We start from the raw sequence: 22,367 nt of genomic DNA, 5'->3' as shown, positions 1-22,367 counted from the left end.
CCTTCTCCTTGGTGACCCCCTCTCTGCTTCCTACTGAAATACTCCCTCCAAGCCCACTGTGCCCCTCTGTCCTTCATGCAACACTAATGTCCCTTCTCCACCCCTGCAGCAATGTAGGTGCTGATTGTCCCCCTCTAACTCCCAGGGACACTGGTATGCACAGCATGGTGCTGGCACACCTCTCACCTTGGCAGCACACCAGCCCAAATACATGTACCCCTGTCACCAGCGTACACCCTCATGGAGGGAGCGGCTGTCCAGACGGTGTGTCCCAGCCAACCAAGCACCCTCCTTGGTGGGACACTTGGTCTCCTCCTGCCTTTCAAAGCAGAGGGGGCCAACAGTGCCTGATCCCTCTCAGCTGCAATCAGACCATGGATGGCTTACAGTCTCCATGCAGCCTGCAAGTGATACTTTGGGCAGGCCTGTGCCTGCCCTGTCCTCACTGAAGACCATGAGGTTTTGACAGCAATTTGAGCAAGTACAAAATCCTTACAGTGAGATCTGACAGAAGATGTAAGTGGCTGCAACACTGTGAATGTGCGAGCATCACCCAAAGGATTTTGCTTTGCATGAGGTCCCACTGAAACCAGCTCAAGTGCAATTTCCTAGTAGAAAGGTTTTTAGCAGATATGGATAGATCAGTAAAATCACAAAAAGGCAAATCACAAAATCCTTACTACACAAACCCCTTTCTTGGCCACATATGTCAGAGCAGTGCAGCAAATTTGGATTACAGTGCAGTATCAAAGAGAATGACAAAAACCTTGCCCTCTCTGCAAAGGGCTCACAAAGGACTTGGAACTGCATGTGCCACAGCCAGACACTGCCTCTGACGTTGGTGACAACAGCGGTGACACCAGGAATACAGGAACTGACCTAAACTCACGGTCTTATCGGATCATGCTGGCAGGATGGGCAGCTGTACGTCTGTGTTCCGAGAGCAGGTTAGCATGCCAGATGAAGCTTTTACGCTGTGCTCCACCCTGGAGGACTCATAAACAGAAGCCAAAACAAGTTCTGTCTAGAGGCAGGGACAATCCTGCTGGCTGGCTGACAGGAACAGGCAGCTCTCTCATGGTATGTCTTGCTCATCCCAGGACAGAGGATTTTGGTCTTTCTGGCATATTTAGCCAACCCATATGCAGACAGAGTACAAATCTAGGTGTTTCCCTCAAATTTGTTTCTAGAAGTGTGCTGGGATGTGTGTGTGTGCTATACACAATATTTATCAGCTCTCCTACCTTCTGGGAGCTGGTGATGCAAATACACTGGTAACCTACAGCTTCAGTATCAGTTGATACAGTGAGTCACAGCTGCTGGCCTGCTTTCTAACTGCTCACATAGCACCACACCATTTGTTTCCTGTTGCACACGGCCTCACATCAGACTAGAAAAAATTATCGGGGGGGAAGGCGGGTGGGGGGAAAGCTAGATGAAAACTCAATGTAAAACAGTGCTGCCAGGGCATCTATAATTTTCACTGAAGTCAGCAAAACCTACAAGTAAATAGGGTCAGGCCCTCCCTTTGCAACAAGTAGTAAGTTGAAATATAAGAAATTTCAAAAAAGTCCTTGCAGCAATGGTGAATTTCAGCACAAATGCAAGCAGTGCTCATGCTCACAGAAATTATGATCGAGCACTAACACTGCAAAATTAATGTCTCCCACATTTACCTATGGAGCAGAGAGCAGGAAGATGTGTGCACACTGCTGGTTTCTGTCAAGGAGCTGGGCAGCTAGGACAGCCTGAGAAGGTGAAGTAGAAAGAAAAAGACAGGCAGTAGCATTTTCCATATTGTAATACAGTCTCTTACGCAGCATGAGAAGGTGGCAGCTTTTTGCAATTCCTTCACACAACAAGGTAATTCACAGAAATTGCCAAACTCTGGAGCTGGTCAAACAGTTCTGCTCAAAGGAAAAAAAAAAAAGTTTATTAAAAAAATTAAAGGGGTTGGAATACGTGCTATGCAAGATAGGGTCTTCATTCAACCCCCCTCTCCTTTACTCATTTAAAAAAAAAGGGGGGGAAAAGTTCAAAATTGCTTATCTGGACTTTTTCACAAGGATGATCCAGTTTTTCCATCTGAAGTAACATTTTTCTTCAACATCCTGGCAACACTGATAACTTCTGAAAAGCTCAACATCAAAATGAAAGATTCCACCTGAATGCATTTTTTTCAATTTTCCAGTTGCTTGAAAATGTAAAGTAGTTCCTACTCCTGCTCAAGCCAAGCTCTATATCTGTCCTCTCCTGCAGGGCAGCCAAAAGATAAAAACACCATTCAAGGCATTGTGGGTGGCTGGAGCCTCAATCCTTGGCACCCTGCAAGATTTCAAGGCAGGTACACAACTTGAAGCAAGAGCTCAGCTAGTGGCATGAATGGGAGTGGAGACTTAAGGGTAAGACAAGAAAAAAAAAACAAAACAGGTTTGCAAGAAGGAGAAGGAAAGAGGGCCCTTGCCAGAAGGAAGCCACAGTGGTTGCGTGAGGCCTGAGCCCTGAGGTAGCGGAGAATGTGTGTGGTTCAAATTCTGTGTCACAGAATGGGAACATTACATGACTGACATAAAGCATCAGGTCATGCCCACAGGAAAGCACTGGGAGGCTGCGCCTTCCTCAGACACAGAGGTCAGACTGTGCTGCACAGGACAAGAGGATACAGGACACGATTATAAAATCCGTCCGTGGCCCTGACGTACCAAAAGCCTGCTCTGCAGATACCCCAGTTTCTTAAAGAGACTCCATCTTTAGCAATAAGCTAAAGCTGTTCCCAGCTACTAGGTTGACTCTGTCTCAAATGGCTTTAGCAAAGACATCTTGGTGACAGCCCTGTTTGTGCAATGTTGACAACTGTCCATTAGGATATCTCCTCGCAGTCTTCACATAGAGTGGGATGAAGTAAGTGCTTGATCTGGCAAACAGATGTTATGGAGTGTTATCTGATAGACTATGAGCATAAGCTAAGATGCAATCTAGCTGCCACTAAGAAATGACGGATTGCACAGCAGCTAGATTGCCAAACAGCCATCAGATAACACAAGCTGTGAACTCCTATTTAAGATGAACCAGAAATCTAGAGAGATCAAACTCCAGAAGGTTTAAGACATGCTATACCAATCCACATTTCCTGACTAGCCTACTCCAGTGTCTTCTTCCTTCTCACCACCTCCTTCAAGCATCTTAATTCAGAAGGCAGGTTATACTCTTGACAGCGAGCTTTTAAATTGCAGTATATAAAGGCAATGCAGGTTAAAGCATTAGCAAAGGCAGTACCACAGTTTTTCAACAGCAGCTTTTGACCTCAACGTCTTCTCCCTCTGAACAAGAGTCAGCTGTAATGGGAATCTCCTTACCTGACTTCAGCCTGCCAAGTCTGGCAGTCTAAGGGGGTTCTCCAGGCTCTTTAGGCTACAAAGAGAGACAGGACCTGCCATGGACAATTTAGCCCACCCAGGTCAGAAACCTGTTTCTTCCCCACTGACTACAGCGATACAGCTCAGCTTTGACTACACATCTAAAATGAAGGAGGGGTGAATACTGATATACCACACATATCTTCTGATTCTATGAAAGTCAGCAGGGGACAGCTATTTAAAATTATTTTGGTAACCCAGTCCTCCTTAACAGACTGGGACCGAGTTCCCCGTTTGTAAAATGGGAACAAGAGTACTTCCTCTCATTGAGGAGATGCTAAGATCACAAGGAATTCAGATTGTGCAGCGATAAGGGTCGTATTGACATCTCAGCTAGTTGTATAAATGAGACACGTTAAGTGACAGGTGACAGCATAGGAAAGTTTTATCTTCTATCAATGTGGGTGGCAAGAACTCAGCATAGATGCCTGGCTCAGAAAGACGATTTTAGTATCTTTAGTTTAGTGTTTAGTTTAATCTTGGGATTCCCAAGGACTCCTTTGCTGCTCCGACTGTGCAAACACAATTACACTCAGCTAGTCCCCAAACTCTCCAAATTAATTATGCCACCTCATTTGAGCATAGGAAAATCATATTTGTTTTTACAGAGAAGAAAGCTAAGCACCCCAGCTGTGACTTGCCCAACAGGCAGGCAGCTGCTAAGCTAACTCAAGGGGCAGTTGATTTCCAGCCTTGTGCCCCTGCTCCTGGATCTGTGTAACTGGTTTTTGTTCTCTTCCTGTCTCAGCTTCTCAGTTCTCAGTGTTTTACTACAGTGAGAGTCTGCAGGCTAACAGACATATCTTGATGACTAATTGTTCTCAGCCTAAGGACAAAGATCTCTACTTGCTGTTGCAGATCCTGTCTTTCAAGGGGTTTTTGTAACTCCTCCTCCCCTTCCTCAAATATGTTTCATCAGCAGGATGCAAGTTTGATTCATCCAAGCCATGGACTTCTCTGCCTATATTTTGAAGTCTCAAGTAATGGAAGGAGAAAATTCAACAGTCCCAGAAAAAAAGGGAAAGAATTTCCCTGTTTAAAGAAAAAAGTCCATGACTGTAACCTCTATGGCTTGGTATGTTTTGGGGGGATACCAGTTTGATTCCAGATAGAGCAGGCAAGAGGGGTTCCTGACCACGCTAACTGCTGTAGAGCTGCTGTGGATGCGGAAACCCAATGACAGATCACATAGAATGCCACAAAATGCTGGAAGGACACATGCAAATGTTTTTTCCTCAGCCTGAATGCAAAAATGTGCACTTCTGAATGCAAAAATATGTACCTCCCTTTCTGCCACCTGTACTTGAACAGTTAATTTAACCATGCAAAAAATGACACTGAATATCATTCCACTGGTGCCGGACCAGGCTCTAATTAAAAAAAAAAAAAAAAAAAAAAAAAAAAAAAAAAAAAAAGAAATCTACTCTCCAAGACTCAAAAAAAGTGAAGCAACTTGCAGCTTTAAAGGTGAAAAAACTCCACAGAGTAGCAGAGGGAAAGCTATCATGTCAGAAGTGCTGTGTATGTAGCTGTGATATTACACATCTTCTGAACCTGCCGTCATCATGAAAAATGCCTGACAGACAACAGCCCAGATCTGGGCAGGAAGACAACTTTGTTAGCTTCAGGAAGGAGCACGGTGCAAGCAAAAAAGGTCACATTGCACGATCAGGGCCCATATTTTGTAACAAATACAGGCTAATCTCAGGATTTAGTACTGAATCTTTCCTATGTCATCTTTTTTTTTTTTTTTTAAACCCAGAAATGAGAAGCATCTACGGATTGCTGTACTAATTTAACACCTGGTCTAATTCCAGAGGATTAGTAGACTCTTCTTTTTAATGTGATTTTTTTAAAAAGTCAAAACTCCTTCCTATTCAACAGCTTTTACATCCTTGCACAGGAGAGGTATTCTTTTCAAAAATCTGATCTTTTAATACACATGAAGTAGTTTTTGTTTTATCCAAAAGTCAATAGACAAGCAACCAAAAAAGTCTGTCCCAGCTGGAATAACGTACCAAGACCAGCAACCAACAACATTAAACTGCTTTGCTGTAAGCCTTGATTACAGCTCTCACTGTGTCTCTCTCTTCCCAGAAGAAGCCAGCCCCCTTGTTCTGCCTCTCCCACAGAACTGGAATAAAGCAGCACAAAACAGGAGGTGGTGTGTCTTCAAAACATGAGTTAACAACACACTTTATTTAGCCTACTCCTTATACTCAACCTACAGCTCCTGGCAACCCAGCATACAAAGGTATTCCACCACAGTCCCTCTGCATCCCACAGCATATAAACAAGAGAAATCCCTCACAATCACAACACAGATCCCAAGAGAATCTTACAAATCGGTTTGGATATATATATATATCTTCAAGTAGATCATATTTCCTTAACAGATCCAGTAGATTTCAAAAGGTTTCATTCAGAAAGATCCTGTGGAGTCCTAATAACACTGTCTGGATCCATCAGTAGTCCAAAAATCCCTCCCCAGGGAGTATGAGGACATACTTATTTGTAAATAATACCCTGCAGAATTCTCTAGGGAGAGCTAGAAGGTGAGGAGGTGAAGGTGGGTGTGGTGGGGAAAGCCTGAGCTGACAGACATCAGTCACATCTTCTCCTTGTCCATAAACCTTGATCCAGCATGAGAGCTGCCCATTGCTACAGCAGAGAGAAATAATGATTTCTTATGGCTGCAGTGCTCTGATCTGTGGACAAACAGAAGCGTTGTGCATTAAAACAGGCCCTTTGGCACGGCAGAAACAATTACAGACCCCATACAAACAGGGAAACGTAACTTACACCTTCCCAGGTTGTAAAATAGAGAACTACATGCCCAGCCTGCACCATACCTTAGCTGGCCAGTCAACCTGCAGCCCAGCATGCTCTGGATAGCTGCCTGCACACAGGCATGTTGCTCTGAACTGAGATTTCAAACCCTCTTGTAACTTGTGGCATCTGTGCCCTTCTAGCAAAGGCTGCAGGCCAGGCCACACATTCAGCGTCACTCACACAACATGCCAGCAGGGCACCTGAGGCACAAGGAGGGGGCCAGGGCTTGCCCACGGTACCGAGACCCACCCAGGGTGCATAAAGGCAATAGGTGTGGGGTTGCATTGTTGCCTTTGCAGGTAACCTCTGGCCTTCCTTTCTTCCTCTCTCTCAGGTGAAAAGCCAACATATGATCATTTCTGTGCTTGTTTTCTAAAAGACAAAACAGCTGCCAAACTCATAACCCAAACCCATTCACAGTTAGAGTTCCACAAGTTCCCTTCCTCATGACGGTGCCAGTGCAAAGAGCAAGGACATCATTAGCAGGGCCTGGCTCCCATCCCGGCTCTGCCACAGAACTACTGTGGCACTTGGATGATTGTGGTCTCAGGTCTCTTGAAACACTCTCCCTGCTTGAGGTGTTTCACTTGTGAGCTATCTGGCACAATAAGATCCTGATCTCAGCAACTGCTCTAAGTACTGTAAATAATGATAAACTCCATATCACCTTCTGGACACCTGTCTTATCATCACAACACATCATGACACCAGCACAATATGTCAAAACACGTTATTTGGGACAATAAGGCTGAGAGGCTGAGATACATCAGATGATGGGGAAAAATTGAGTATTACTACAAACAGCATGCAGCATATGGTGTGGAGCCAGATCAAAATGACAGGTTATTCATTCCAGCTGAGTGCTGGCACCACACTAGCAGTCTGCAGAGCCTGCACACATTCCACTGCATGGTGTTGCCCAGTGCTCTGGGAAGGTGGGTTAGCTTTGGTGATATGCCATAATAACACATACAGACCCAGGTCAACTCTGGCATCGTGTCCTGCTGCCAGTTCCTCCTCAGGAACAGAAGTGCTGTGGCAAGTGAGGCAGAGATATCTCAACAGCTCTGGGGAAACCAGCTGAAGCTGGTGAGGCCAACTGGGACACCACCCTAATGCTGGTGGCTGGCCCTGGGCACACAGTCCTCTGGAGCACAGTGCCAAGAGCCTGGAATTGGCCTTGGTGGCAATACAGCTGTGTTTGTGCAGAGCTGCATCTGAATGGGGCTCCTAAGAACATCCCAAGTCTGGGCCACCCAAAAGTGGCTCTCGAGGGAGCCAGGCTGGCTGTGTGCTCCCAGGACACACAATCTACAGTTCTTAGCCCACAGCTGAAAAAAAGCTGTCAGCACTCAACTGTCCTCACTAACCTGATCACTCTAATTTCAGATGTGCTGCCTCTTTGGTGCAGATCTCGAACTAAAACTGATGCCCCCACAGTACATGAGGAAATACAAAAGTAACATGGTGCATGTGAGCTGCACATGGAGTTGGTAGAAATCCGTACTAGTGTGGGAAGCTAATTGTCACCTGAACTAGGAAAGAATGAATGTAGATCCAATCTGATTAACAGGGCAGACTGGGGTATGTGGGCATTTCCATTTAATTTTACAGGGAAATCCCATGCAGCACTGGCTGTGCTAAGAGGATGGGTAGGCTAAAGCCCCTGCTGCCTGCTAGTAAACCCATGCCCACTTCTTGGGGTTGTAAGAGACCATGCCTCCCTCCCCACCCCAAGTTTCACGATCTATATCGAGAAAACAAGGGCTGAGAGGTGGTACAGGAAGGGGAAGTGGCTTGTTCGGGATCCTAATACAGAATAGGAATAATCAGAAGTCAGAAACTCCTGCCCTCAATCCTGGTACTTTCTAGATCCTGAGCCCACAACTTAATTTATATTCTCTTGGTGTAGGTAAACTGTGATGTGATTTTGGATTGAAAAGATCCATGATGTATTGATAGGAAGCTGGCTACAGAGGAAAAGGAATTCCTTGGACTGAGGCTCTCATATAAAACACTGCAGTGCTACTGAATTGAAGTCACACATGTTAAAAGAGTGTGCTGACAGCCACAGCAGTGGACCAGAGACTAAAATCTCCATAGCAGTGGACTGGAGACTAGCACTGTGCTGACCAAGAGCATTAATTTAACTCCTTATACTCTTTTTATCTTGGTGTTAGCACTACTTTGAAAAAAGCAGTGAGCAATCTTAGGTGCATCTTTGTGGGACTGAATGGTACATAGCAAGGCTTACCTGGACAATTAGCTTATTTTCTTTATCGGGCAGAATTCGGTAGGTATAAACACAATTCCGGAACCTGGAACAGATCGGAGGAGATATGGTTAGACCATCTCTAGAAGGCAATCACCCCGTGGCACCCTTCCCCATGAGAAAAGGTGTATTGGAAGATCGCAAGACACAAAGATGGCTTCATGCACAAAGGTTTTAAACATTTCTCTTTATCTCTCTCCCTAGAGTCTGTGAACTAACACAAACCTGAAGTGTTCCTGGTCACTGAGACATGTTTGCAGATGTCACTGCAGAAAGTGATACCAGCATCAGCCTCAGCGTGAGTTATTCAACTATTCTTCTGGCTGGAAAGAAAGAAAACACCAAATGGCTCTAGCTGTCAGTAGAGTGGGCGTCTCAGGAAGGAATGAAAAACCAGAAATCCAAAAGACACAGGGCCAAATCAGCAATGAATGAGTAAATTGAAGGGCTAGTATGTGCATTGACTTGTATTGGAAAAAACAAATAATAGATTTCAGCTAAATCACAATAAAACAGATGATTCACAGGCACATTTTCATGCACAAATCCTAAACAACAGCCTAAATGAAGACCCACCTCACTATCCTGGTGCAGATGCACATTGTACATGTGTGTCTGTAGATCAGCCATAACGATCATTTTTTCTCAGCTAAATTCAATTAGATTCTTATTTAAGGTGGGATGGAGGAGTCTTTCGCCCAGTGGAGGGCCACATTAATGCACAAGAGCCCAGGAAGCCTGAGCAGTGCTGTAACGTGGTAAGTATGACCTTCCTCAGCAGCTGCTGAGCTTTATGGAGCTTTCCAAATAAGTGTTGAGTAAAAAATATATTGAACAACAGATTGATCAAATCTTTTCAGTTACCTGCAAAGCACTCCATTAAAACATACCATATGGCTTTAAGCCAGCAAATGATGCTGGCTTCAACTTCTTCCCCTCAAAGGTAAAAATGGAATCCACTCTCTGAGCTTCTTTGGCTGTGACAGAAACACTGCACTACTTGCGGAATTGTCATTAAATGTGGGCTGAGATCAGGCCCCCAGCTGGGGAGATCAGGCAGATCAAGAAAACATCCTCATCTCTTTTACAATTATGTTGTGAGTCTGTTCATCATATGCCTTTCAGAATCACTCCATGCAGAAGAGAGAAAGAGAGGTCACCAAGATTTCAGGCAGCCTTATATAAAGAGTCACAAAGAGCAATTGGAAATGAAAATAAATTACTCATAAATCATAGCTGAGTTTTTCCATGGTGTTGGAGGATTTTGTCACGTATCTACATGAACCTGTATCTTTTGATGGCATTAATGCAAAGGACACAGAAGAATTAGAACTGCTCCCAGAGCTCAGTACCACTTCACTACACAATGTAAGACCATTTCACAGGCACCTATTCACTCACACATCTGAGGATCTGGTACAGAGCTGCAAGTCACAGCCACGATGCCCAGCTGCTTTGGATTGTCACAGCACTGCTAATTTCACCAAGCCCAGGGCACTCAACACCAGATGAGGATATGCCCCAAGGAAGGGTATGGGGTTTGTTTTTATCTGTCAATGCAGTTCTCTTACACCATTTCCTCCTGCTGATATGCAAACCGGGCTAAGCAGAACTGCTCATGCAGCTGATGAGAGAAAATTTGTGTGTGTGTAGATTATAAAACTGATAAACAAACCAGCTCAATGGCTCTTGCATCACAAGAGGACCCTCCTTGTTACCTTCACAGAAGGTGCCCCATTGCACAGGCCTTATGAGGCTGCTGTTGTAATACTTGTGAAGAGGTTTAAGCTGAGGACAGGTAAGATCAATGAAAGAGTAAGCAAAGGCCTGTTGGACAAGACAGAAGCAGTGAGGAGCACTTCCTAAGATCAAAAGCAGGAATCTTCTTCAGCAGTCCCTTAATTTAGTTTAAGTGGATAGAGAAGACTGGGACTCTTACTCCATTTCTGCCCTTAGGCTTTCTCTCCTCAGCAACCTGACTGTCAAGTTATGTGGTCCCAGTTGCTGTCACATTCCAGGTCCTCCCTAAAAACTAGGTATGAGTTCAGAATTGCCAAACCACTGTTCAAACTGGCTATGTGGAGGGTAAATACAACATCAGCCTCAGCTTAAACATGTCTCCAAGTACTTTGTCATCTCTCTGTCCTCTCAACCAACCAGAGGAGGAAAGGAGACAAGGCTTGTATTTTCTCTCCCCTCTCCTGCTGTACATGTTTTTTTGCATAGGTGATGATGTGCATATTGGGAGCACCTGGAAATCCTAAAGAGGATTGTCATGCTAGGCATGGTGCTAAGTGCCCCATGACAGGGGCTGTTCCCTCAGGGGGTGGAAATGGTATCTCTGAGAGGGATCCCAAAGCTGCAGCTAGCCTTTGGGGAGCCTTTGCGGGTCTCCTCTAGAAGTGTTAATCCTGCAGCTGTTCACACACTGAACCATCAACAGAAGATCTCCTGAAGGAACGATGCCAGTTCAGCTGCAGCAGGCTGTGAATGCTAAACGGGCTCTTTTTGATTTCAGAATCCAGGTATTCCCCTCCAAGTAAGTTCCCTTCCAAGCCCATTTCTTGTCAATAAACTGGCAGATCAAGTGATCCCGGTACAGAGAAAGAAGAGGAAAATGGCTTTTCTTCTTGCCTTTTATGGGGCAGTGTGACCAGTCGAGCAGAGGACAGCAGTGCAGGGGGAGGAGCATTTCCTTGGCATTTTCCGACTGTTTCAGCTCACTGCTAAGTTAAACGCTGCTGCTCTAAGTTTCAAAAAAGAAGGGGAGGCACTCTTAAAAGGCCCTGCAAATACACCTCCCTTACTTGTCTACATTTATACAAACTGTATTTTCCTAACGCAGCTCTTCAAGAAAATCACTATTTTACTCTGTGATATAATAATAAGTGCTTTTGCTAGATTTTGACTGATCTGCCCAATAAATATTAGAGCTTTGTAGAATATGACACTTCTTCTACAGAGCAAATTTCATGGTTTTTTGTTTTGTTTATCTCTACACAGTTGACACTTTTCCTCACTTTCAACATAATTCTATTTGTGAAAACCTTTTGCAGTCAAGCTTTCAATTCCCCTCTCTCTCTCATTCTTTGTCTCCAGCCTCTCTGATTTTTAAACAGAAGTGATGAAAGAGCTCAAACTTCAAACACCTTCTAGTCAATAACACAGCTAAAACTGATAGATCTCTGAGGAAGTTTTCAGCTTCAGCAAAGCTGCCCATTTTGTCAAGACGACATTCAGAGGGTAAGACTTACTCACAACCTTTAACCATTTCTCTTCACAAAATAACTGGAAACTAGCATAAGCTGACAGCTTGCTACGCACTTTGACAGAAGTTTGTGTGACATTTCTCAGAGTGTAATTAATACCAGTCCTTCGCATTACAGATCCGGCTGCTCTTGGCTGACAAGGCTGGGTGCTCCCCATTTCTTTAATCAAGCCATTCATGTTAGCCACTTCAGAATGGATTTAAGAACCTTTGGCTCCCGGTTCAGAAAATCCTGGTCATGATATTGTTTCTATTTCCTGATTTCATGTCCCTCAAGTTACTAAAGGCTTTCAAAGTTGGCTGTGTAAACATTTACAATGGAAAAACTTATGCAAATGCACATTAGTAGACATTTTTACAGCACCTTCCCTTTCTGTAATCCCCAAAATCACGCTGTAAAAATATTTTGTGTACATACTGGTTACAAGGCAACTCAAAGAGGTCATACTAAAAACACTCAATGGAAGCAACAGTCTCTTCTAATAAAATGTTTCCTGACTTTCAACTTGGGCCCTCAGCCCGTGGTACATGGTCGCCCCTCCTTCCTCCTGCTTGTCCTGGCTATTCATCTGCAGCCACCCTTCTTTCTCTGCTCCCTCCAGAAAGACAAAACTCTTCCCCAATGTTACCACAAACATCTTGACAGGGAGGCACAGAGGCTGTCTGTGCTTTGTGAGCACCCTCCTTACCCAACCACTGATCTCTGACAGTCCAATACCCACGCTTACAGGGCAGTTACCCAGCCCCACGCTTTTCTGCAGATGAATCCTCTGCAGCAGACTGTGCTGTCACCGAAGTCTGACCTCAGAGACAAGCAGTTAGACCAGAGTTATAAACAGCAGCAGCACCTTTCCCACTACAAAAAAAATCTACTTTCAGAAAAAAAATACATTGGGAAACCTGCTTGTAATTTAATGTGGGGTAAGGATGAAATTAGTTTTATTAATCTACTGCACAATGGCAGCAAAGACAATCTGATAGGCAGGACAAGGTCCCACAGAGGCTCTCCTGATCTCTCCTAAGCAGAGAGCAACTGTCCTATCTCTCTGTAATACAAAGTCAAATGCCTCAGACTTCACGTACTGAGTTCAGTCTCCTCTTGCCCCTGCACTCCTGCCTCCACGAATAACACCCACCCCTCACAAACCCAGGGCAGGAGGCGTTGCTCTCTGGTCCCCAGCCCCAACCCAGAACGGAGGATCAGAGCTGCCAGCACTTCTCTCCTCTCTCTGTTTCCCACATGAAATATTTACCCCGTGAGCCACATTAATGATGCAGGTAGAATCAGCGCTGTGCCAGGTGTATCATGCACAGCTCCAGGAACTACTCCAAACCTTTTGAGGAATGGGATGTGGCATTATACTAGCCAGTGGGTCAAACACACACTGAACCAGAGCAAGAAAAGTGCTAGGGAGGGTATCAAGCTCAGTACTTGAGCTGTTAAATGTAAATATCTGACCCAAGTTGACAACGTGCTCAAAGAAGTCAAGAGGTTATTTTCTCTCAGAGCACAGCTGCAGTATCTTTGATTATTCTCTCTTTTTTTTAATCAAGGGCAAGAGTAGCATGAGCAGTATAGTGGCAAAAGAGTATGGGTTTGTTCAGCCTGGCCCTGCTTCCAACCCTTCCCTACCCTGTGGCCCAGTCAGGTGAAACCAGCCATGCTCCTATGTGGGCTGCACCTTCCCAGTGTATACAGCAGCTCTTTGCCTCTGTGCTGGAGAGGATGCAGGGGGTAACACCCTGCACAAGCAGGGACAAAAGCATTCACGTGAAGCGCGATGTTGAAAGCTGTACTTACAGCACGCAGAGTGCATATGCCGAAGCAATTGATTCACTGGCCCGCACAAGGAAGCTGCCATCCTTGCCTACTTTGGACAGGAGGTCTTCGGCTCTGGAGCGAGTGATGTTGCCGTGGTACCAGCACTGATCCATCGCTGGAGCTGGAGGAAACCTGAATGCCAATAGAGGAGCTGCCAGAGCTGCCTGTGTGTCTGTGTGTAACGATCAGGCAGCTTCAGCTCACCAGCTTCCTGTTTCAGTAGTACAGAGAGGGAAAGGAAACTCAGCCGCGGACAACTTCCTCAACTCAAACAGCTCAGAGAGTGAGCATGACATGTTCCTGCAGCCCCCACTCTCCCTCTTCATGCTGCAGCTGAAGTGAATAGCAAGCCCATGTTCCCTGCCTTTCCCTCCCTCTTCATTACTTAATCCTCTGTATCAAAAAGATCCAGCTGGGGATCCCTTCTGCTCCCCCACCGATTCAGTCCCTCAGGCTCTGGTGGCCTGCCAGCCCATTTACTTGCCAGACACTCTGAGTTTCCATCTTTTTCCTGCCTGTCTGTCCTATGCACTACAGGTCTCCGTGGTGGAATAAATAAATCCCACGCTGATCAGAAACATGCTGTGCATTAGGATACTTAGCACTGACTGTCCCATTCCTGCCTTGTCTAGTCCTCACATCTAGCTAGGTGTGAGGGAGACTTTAAAGAACTGAAAAAAAATTTACCCCCACATGTTTCCATGCACAGCAGCTGACTTGCTCTGAGGATTTGTGACCAAAGCTCCCTGTCAGCTACTGTGAGATGGAGTCAAAGATCTTTCCTACTCTAAATCCCCAAAGGTGGGATGGAGCAAAGCCATTTCTGGCAACCTGCGTCAGAGAGGGGAGAACTGGAGCTTTCACTTCCCTATTCTTTGTCTGTACATCTGCCCCTTGTCTGTGCTGTGCGGCATGCTCGGTGCTGCATCTCCAAGGCAAAGCAACAAGGGGCACATTTGCATCAACCAAGGACAGTGCTACAGGGGCACTGCCTGCACGGTAAATTTGGTTGCCTACCCTGTACCTCCAACCACTCTGCCTTTGAAGGCAGCACTTCTGCACATCCACATTTGAGCTATACCTAAAAGCAGCAGCTGAGCTGGGACTCTGCCTGGGACTCAGAGTACAGGGGGAGGGTCCCCAGGAGAGGCGCTGACATTGCTAGCCCTTTGCAACTCACCTCCTAGAGCCAGGAGAAGCAGCCGGACCCACAGTACCTGGATCATGGATGGAGCGCTGCCCCTGTACACGGCCACAGCAAGGCAGGAGAGAGCAGCCTATCACTGAACTGGGAGAGACTAAAATTTGTGGGTATGGAGAGGGAGAGTGAACCAGTACCAGCCAAGCATTCATCCCTGCCTGCCTTCCTGGTGCTTTCAGTTATCCACACATCTGCTCTGCAGTGACCAGCTTAATCTCTGCTGTTAAGATTAAACTGTGGGCACCAGCAATTCAAAATTGTGCGGCCAGCATAGGACCCTGCTAAATGGGCACAGCTGCAATGTGCAGGGCTTCCTGTCCACACTGAGCAAGCACTGCCTACAGACCAAAATTAGCTCAGCTGGACCTGCCCTTCTGCTTCACCCAGATCCACACAGGGCTTTAGGAGTCAAATTCCCATGGGTTCAGGTGCCTACACTGAGTCAGATGCTGAATGCCATGAAGTGGCTCTGCAGGAACAGTAGTTGGCAGTCTTTGTAAACTACAGAGTGGTTACAAAACCTATTCTCCCCACTGAGAAGAATATCTGCATATAGCAAAGGGACTGTGCAGCTCCTTAGACAGTCCTGCCTGGCCATAGAGTGCTGCTAGCCACACCTGTACCAGCTCCTTGAGATTTCTGATTCTTACAGTACCTTTTCTGGAGCACAGCAGCAGCAGGAAGCAAAACAGCTCTGAATGTCAAACCACGGCTCGACCTCACAGTGGTCTTCATGCAGTGGACCCATGTGGATGCGGAGTGGACAGAGCTACTGCACAGCATGAGTTTTGCTGGAATTAAACCGTGTTTAGATAACTTCTGATCCACTACAAGTGAACACAAAGTAATAGAGAGGTACAAGTCCTGATCTGACAATCGAGACTGATTAGCTGGATATTAATACCTGTCCATCCAGCCATCAACTCTGTTTTTTAGCAAGCTGCTATTTCCTTAAAATGTGTGAATCCCCTGTCCAGCCACACACAACTCCCTGACTTGAAGACATAAACAACAGGGTGGGATCCAAACACATGTGATGATTGTGGCAGTAAGTTGTGCAGGCTGGTCTCTGTTTGTACTTCTTGGTCCCAAAATTACGCACAGTACAGCTCCAGCTGCTCAAAAGGTGAATCCAAATCCCCTAACATAAACAGCTCTGTGATCCCTTATGGCTTATTCTCAAGACTGCCTGAAGAGGAAATGGTGCCTGTTTTACTTCTCATGGCGCTGCCGTGTGAACTCTGCAGCACTGGAGAATGAGTGATCCCCGCATGGTCAGCACACACGTGTGAGCATGTTCTGAACTACCTGACTCCCAAAGGACAGTGGTAACTTCTTCTGTCCTGCACAGAGACACAAGGCTGCTCTGCAGCAGATACTTATACCATTCATTTTCTTTCCATTCATGTCTGTGTTGAAGAAGGCTGGTGAACAGAGCTGAGGAAGAAGAGGTTTGAGAAGTTACGCAGAGGGGAGCTAGAGTGTTTGCCATAGAGGGGGAGGGCAGTGATCAGCCTGCACCAGTTACATGCCAGGTGACACTACAAACATAGCCAGCACAGCCCTAAGGTTTCCACAAGGAATAGGATGTGCTTTGAATAGTCTATACTGTTATCCCACAGTTGGGACAAAGCTCCATGTAAGAGCTACCTTTGTGAAACAAAAGAATAATGGATATATCTGTCAGACAAATCCAACCCAGACTCAACAGAAGCTGCTAGATAACTGCAGCAGCAGCAATATTTCATTTAAACTTACTTGAGAGAATGAGGCCACAAAGAACTGGAATAGGTTTTGATGTTGGATAATCAAAAATTGCAGCCCTGGCAGTCTATGGACAAAGCAAAAATTATTTTTCCCCACGCTAGGTTATTATTCCAAGCTGTCTCTCAGACATTGCAATAAACACTTTAACTAAACTGGGTTTGCTACAGATGTCCAGGTAGTATTGTACCAGCTGGCTGTGAACTCATCAGCCTGTCCAGAACCAGTGGATAAATACTGTCTGTAGCATCATTCAAGATGCACAGTGGTCACCCAAAACCCCCACATATATCCAGCCTGTGCACTGCATCAGCACAGGCACTGCCAGGCTTGGTCAGATTAAAAGCTCTCGAATAGGCATTTCTATGTCATATATCAAAGGTATTTCATAGTATGCCTGATGAGGGAGGTTAAGTCTACAGGACAGCAGTTCGTTTTGCTGAAGTCTAAATATAACATTCCCTCATTAGGCATCAGTAACAAGCTATTGGCCACAAAGGTGTATTTAGACTCTGGCCTACATCTGAAGAGAACATGAGTAATACCCACAAAGTACTGGTTAGCTGAGCCACTCTGCTAATCCAGCCCAGCATGCTACTGACCTGCTGCTTGGGAAAAGCTTGGCAAATTACAGGTGTATTTGTGAAGGCTGCGAGATGTCTTCACTCCTTTGGTACCTGCAGCCTCCAGGTGTCCTGAAACAAACCTAGATAGCGAGAAAAATCAGGGCCCCTTCTCTGTGGAAAGCTATCAGCAAATAAAGCAAGCAGAGACTTGTAGACCTGGTCAGTGACAGTGCAAATGATCCTATGGGAACTGCCAGCGTTCCCCAAAGGCGATGCATTCTGAGCACACTCTGGAAAGTGGGTATTTTTCTTCAACAATAGTGCAAACAAATATATTTTCCTTAGAGCCATTCCACAAGTGCAGACACACAGAATACAGCACACAGCAAACAAGCACAGACAGACTGGTTCATAAAGCAGAACTTTGTCCAGAGGCATGGGTAAAGCTTTCCTAGCTCCATCTGCTCTAACCTGTCTCCCTTGGTACCCATTCATTTCTGGTCACTCCCCTTGTCTACTCACTGCATAATACCTCCTTTCAAATCACACTGTAGCCTCAGAATAGTCTCTCCCTCACCAAAACTGGGGCTGTTTCCTTCAGGACACCTGCTGAAAGTCTGTCTATGTTGGAAAGCCTTCCAGCTTGAGCACTCTCATGCTGCTCTGAGCTTGGTCAGGTCCTCTTCCTCTGACACCTGTTCCCTTGCAATTTGCTGGAAGTGGGGCAATGTTATTTGACACACTGCCTCATATGCCAAAAATACTCTGTAATAACAACAGCATGCTTGCAAGGCATTGGGTTGTCAACGATAAGAGCAGTTGCTGCGTGGATCATAGCTTAGCACTTGTGTTAGAAAGACCAGCATGTATTTCCCCTCCTGACTATAAATTGGGAGCTCCCTCTGCAGACCTGTCCTGACCCTGCAGTTTCAGTACAGGCAAAATACCATTTCTGCCACTTGCCCTGTCCCCAAACATGGTGGGGTTCTGGTGTCCGGCATGGGTCTTGGTGTCACTGCCCAGGGAGAAGGAACAACTGGAACACATGAGTCTGTGGTTTTCTTACACGTGAGAAACTGCAGCTTCTCAGTGCAGAGTAAGCAAAAGGGCAAATAAGCAAGAACATACAGCATGGAAAGGAAGGAGAAGGCTAAGTTAGACAGAAGGCCCTGGGGGGGCTGGGAACTCAGAAAGGCAACTCCAAATCCACTGTGGAAAGTGGAAAAAGAACATCCCAAGAGCAAGGCATCCCACAGACTTGCTGAAATTAGAAGACAGCAGGCCCTGAAAGCTAGAGTTGCCAGCAAGTCTGACTGCAAGAAGCACACCTAACCACAGCCAAAGCAGTTTTCTGAAGAAGGTAACTGCAGATATAGGGCGATAAGCCCAGTGTCCTCTAGCACTTTCCATAACTTACTAAATACAGCTCAGCATAAAATTGCTGCCCTCTATTCCCACACTGTCCCTATGCTGTCAGCGTGTGCGTCCCTAGTCAAGTCTATTAGAGACCTCAAGGCAAGAGGCCCTATACAAAGCTCATGCTTGTTTTCAGCATGTCATGTTTACAATGACAGCCAAAGGGAAAGGTGAAAAGGGAGAACAGGCAATAGAAAACAAAACCAAACACATGTTCAGTTTTAGTATGTTTAATAGACTTCGTAAGCTACAGACGCCATGAGCCAACGCCAAACTAAGGGTGCAGGAGGAGTACAAAAAACCTTTTGCTGAAAGATGAGAAGTGACAATGAAAAGAAGTATCAGCAAAGGTGGTTTTCAGAGGGATGCTGATGGAAAGCCTTGAGACTCAGCATTCTGATGGAAAGGCTTGCTTCAAAGTGAACATTATAAAGATTATCTCTTCACATTGTTGGTGGGTTCCATATTCAAAGAGGCAGGAGAACAAGGGTGAGCCGTCTGGCCCAACCCCCATGTACTGCAGATCTGAATAAGCACATAAGCCCTTGAAGAGGATGCTTGGTTTTGTCCAGCATGCTGGATTTAAAGGGCTTTTGTTGAGGTAAATTCCTAAATCTCTTCGACCCTTTGGGTCTGTAGGATGACTGTAGAGCAACCAACTATCTTGGCATCTAGCACCAGGGGGAGGCGGGAAGGCAGTAATACTTCCATGACATCCAGAGGGAGGTTCTACTAATGCTTCAACCCGTTGGCCTCCCTCAAAGTCCACCCCATGGTTGTAGCTGACAGCCTGGATTCTGGCTCCCCTGGTGCCCCTTGCATTGCAGTAGAGGACCTTCCTGCCACAGGTCTGCACCTCTGCTACCTGGCACTCCCCTGAGCTCTCCTCCTTCACGAAGTTCCCCATCTCCCATGTTGTCCCATGGTCAGAGCTGATGAAGCAGAAGGAATGAGGGGTGGGGTGTTGCTTAGGGTCCAAGATACGATAGGCATAGGCAGGAATCACAAGGCTCCGGGCCTCATTGAGCAATTGTAATCCGTGACCTGGCCCCACTGCAAAAGTGGCCCAGTTCTTGTACTCAGTGCTAATGGTACCATCGGTGACATCCTGGACAGTGCTCCAGGTGCGTCCTTGGTCCATGCTAGTGACGTAGCAGAGCCGTACCAGGTTGATCTTTGTCCTGAGCTGATGCTGCTCAGAGATCTTTCCTGGGATGGCTATGAAGAACAGGATCAGTTTCCCTGAGATCTCATCATAAATAGGACAGGGGTTCATAGATCGGTGGCCTTTCAGCTGCGCACTGACAATGGTCTCCATGCTATTCCACTGCCAGGGCCCGTGTAAAGGGAGAAAAGAATGAAACACACCATTACAAACAGATCCACGTTACAGTGTAAGGATGCCTGGATACAAGTTACAGAAGAGCACAAGAAGAACACAAGAGAAGCAAATTTTTGGATAGAGAAAGAAATGGGAAAACAATATACTAGCATCACCAAATGCAAGTGAAAATTATTTGGATGACACAATGCAGGTGCACTTCACCAGACAGGTGGGTAATGTCCTTTTTTATTACTACTCACTGAGGAGCTGATAGCTCTGTACCTCAATGACACTGTTTAAAAAAACTACAGTAGCTAAATTTTCAGAAATTCTTACAAATGTATATATATGACACACAGAGATGCCTGGTAGTCAGTGTGCTGGTACAGACACTGTGCTGTGTCTGTATTTCTTATGAAGTCAGCTTGATAACCGAGCCTTTTTTGTCAGCCTGGATGCTGGGAAATTCCTTCCCATTCAGACTCCTATTCCTCCATTTTGATCCATGTGTGAATGGGCATCCCAGCCTACACTGAGGCACCTTGCTAGAGCTGATTGCATGGCTTTACACACTCTGGTGTGGAGACTTGGACCCTGAGTTGTCCGATGCAGAAAATAGGTATCAGAGCCCTGTCTTTCTTTAAATTAATAGCACATAACACAATCACATTTCTAACACTAACACTGCAATTAGAAAATTATTCCTACATAGTGTTATTGGCTTGGTAAAAGCTCCAGTATTTTCCAGTAAGACTATAGTGATTAGCTTTTCTACCCTGCCTTACTGACTACCCTTTTTGGTCACATCTTATCTTTGTCTATTCAACCAGTATTAACTTTTTTTGGAATATCTAATATTTCCATTTTAAGAACCTCTAACATGTGAACTCAAATTACTAAGTTTATGACCAACTGAGCCTTACTTAACTGAATTACAGGGGGTTATACAAGATGTTACCTGAATGGTATGACACTGCAGGTGCACTCAGAGGCTGCTTCTGCTAGGCAGACTCCAGCTCTTAAGATTCTATAATCTAAGACAATCAGTCACCAGTGAAGGATTGGAATAGAAAAATATAATTACTTTTATTTCCCTAATACATTAATGCATTTGCAAATGCAAAAAAAAAATGATTATAAATAGAGTATCCACCACCCCCAGTCACCTAGCAAGAAAACTTTTAATAATAACTGGTAGATTGATAAGGTAGCCAATTCACTGGCACAGACAAACCAGACAACACTCTCTTGCATGGGGAGACTAGCTATTCTTGATTGTTTTTTAAAATTAGTCCTAAGAGGATGAATTTTAAAAAGTAGTCACTGGTTGTGAATTCACTCCTCCCCATCCCTGGGACACTCCCCATTTCTGCCTCCCCTCCACATCTTTGCTGTCATGACAGGACTTTTGTTCCACCTCTCTGTCTGCTTCCCCAGCTCAGTGATGATGGGCCAAAGCAAATCCCAGAAAATCTGCACCTGTCTGCTTTAGTCCCCCTAACAGCTGCCCAGTCCTGGGGCTGAATCTCAGCAGTTATAATGACACATGCATTACTTCTAGGCAGATTTGTCTCCTATAACTGAGGAGAAGGAGAAACTGCTCTCTCCCTACAGCAAGAGGGCAAACACATTCAACTCATTTGAGGACAGGGGAGCAATACAGGTGAGCAGTCTCCTCCATTTTCTCCCCACACTGGTACCTGAACATTGTGCTTGGTTGGGTCATACAGGCCTCTGCGCATCGCTATTAACTTGGCATGTTCATCCACCACATCTTCTCGTTCCTCAGCAAATGCCAGGATGATGCTGAAACGCGGCAGGTAGAGCAGGGCTGGAATTCGATAGCTCCAGGTACCATTCTGGAACAACGTCTCTTGCTTCAAGACAGGAAATGAAGCCATTGTGCTAGGGGGAAGAAGACAAAACGCATTGCATTTTGACATACCCTTAGCCCTACAAAATGTGATGGGGGAGATTCCGCTGCTTTTTGCCCTCCCTGCTCAGTGGAACCAGTCCTGCGTTGAAACATAATTCCCTGTTACTTTCAGCTTTGTCTTTTTCTTGTGCTTTTTCAAAGATAACCCACATGTAGCTGGCAACACAGACCAGACTTACCCCAGGAACAGCCTGGTTGATCTTACTGGAGTGATGTAAGGGAAGTACACTAAATATAGTTAATGGAAAAGCTGTCTGTGGTTTGTTTTTTCTTTTTAATTAAATTCACAGGCTGGGATTTTTTGGGGTTGCTTTGTAATTCAGAAGATTGTTGATAATCAAACATTATAGTATTTTCCCTCAGAAGACCATTACTGTCTTTGTTGATGGTGTTTCCAAAACCCAGCACAGAACTTCTGTTTTGCCAAATATGAGCTTAAAATCCCATACAAATGACACACTAAGGTGATCCCTAACCCCAGCTGTGCATCTATTTGAGAACGGTAAGCACTGAGCACAAAAAGAGAAAGAAAGATAACATCCTTCTCCCT

At 45.4% G+C, this 22,367-nt stretch overlaps 2 protein-coding genes across 2 annotated transcripts in view; both read right to left on the bottom strand.

Annotated features, from left to right (window-relative positions):
* The window catches only part of INPP5D (inositol polyphosphate-5-phosphatase D), a 54,763-nt gene extending 41,040 nt beyond the window's left edge, over positions 1-13,723 (bottom strand). The window contains exons 1-2 of the mRNA XM_029084721.1: positions 13,590-13,723; positions 8,503-8,566 (exon numbers count right to left, since the gene is read on the bottom strand). Coding sequence (XP_028940554.1) covers positions 8,503-8,566; positions 13,590-13,723 — 198 coding nt within the window. The remainder of the gene's footprint in view (positions 1-8,502; positions 8,567-13,589) is intronic.
* Positions 13,724-18,945: 5,222 nt separating this feature from the next.
* On the bottom strand, positions 18,946-21,791 carry NEU2 (neuraminidase 2). Its single transcript, XM_010166883.2, has 2 exons — positions 21,582-21,791; positions 18,946-19,884 (listed from the first exon to the last, which is right to left on the bottom strand). Exons 1-2 carry the CDS (start codon positions 21,780-21,782, stop codon positions 18,946-18,948), a joined length of 1,140 nt encoding a protein of 379 aa, XP_010165185.1. The 5' UTR covers positions 21,783-21,791.
* Positions 21,792-22,367: the final 576 nt, after the last annotated feature.

The sequence above is a fragment of the Antrostomus carolinensis genome, unplaced genomic scaffold (assembly GCF_000700745.2).
Source record: "Antrostomus carolinensis isolate BGI_N321 unplaced genomic scaffold, ASM70074v2 scaffold23664, whole genome shotgun sequence".
NCBI classification, from domain to species: domain Eukaryota; kingdom Metazoa; phylum Chordata; class Aves; order Caprimulgiformes; family Caprimulgidae; genus Antrostomus; species Antrostomus carolinensis.
This window is presented reverse-complemented; position numbering and strand designations above follow the sequence as displayed.

Coding starts and splice junctions, on each gene's coding strand:
- NEU2 (XM_010166883.2), bottom strand. CDS start 21,782: ATGGCTTCATTTCCTGTCTTGAAGCAAGAGACGTTGTTCCAGAATGGT. Junction 19,885..21,581: donor CAACCAAGCACAATGTTCAG/GTACCAGTGTGG, acceptor GGGCCCTGGCAG/TGGAATAGCATGGAGACCAT.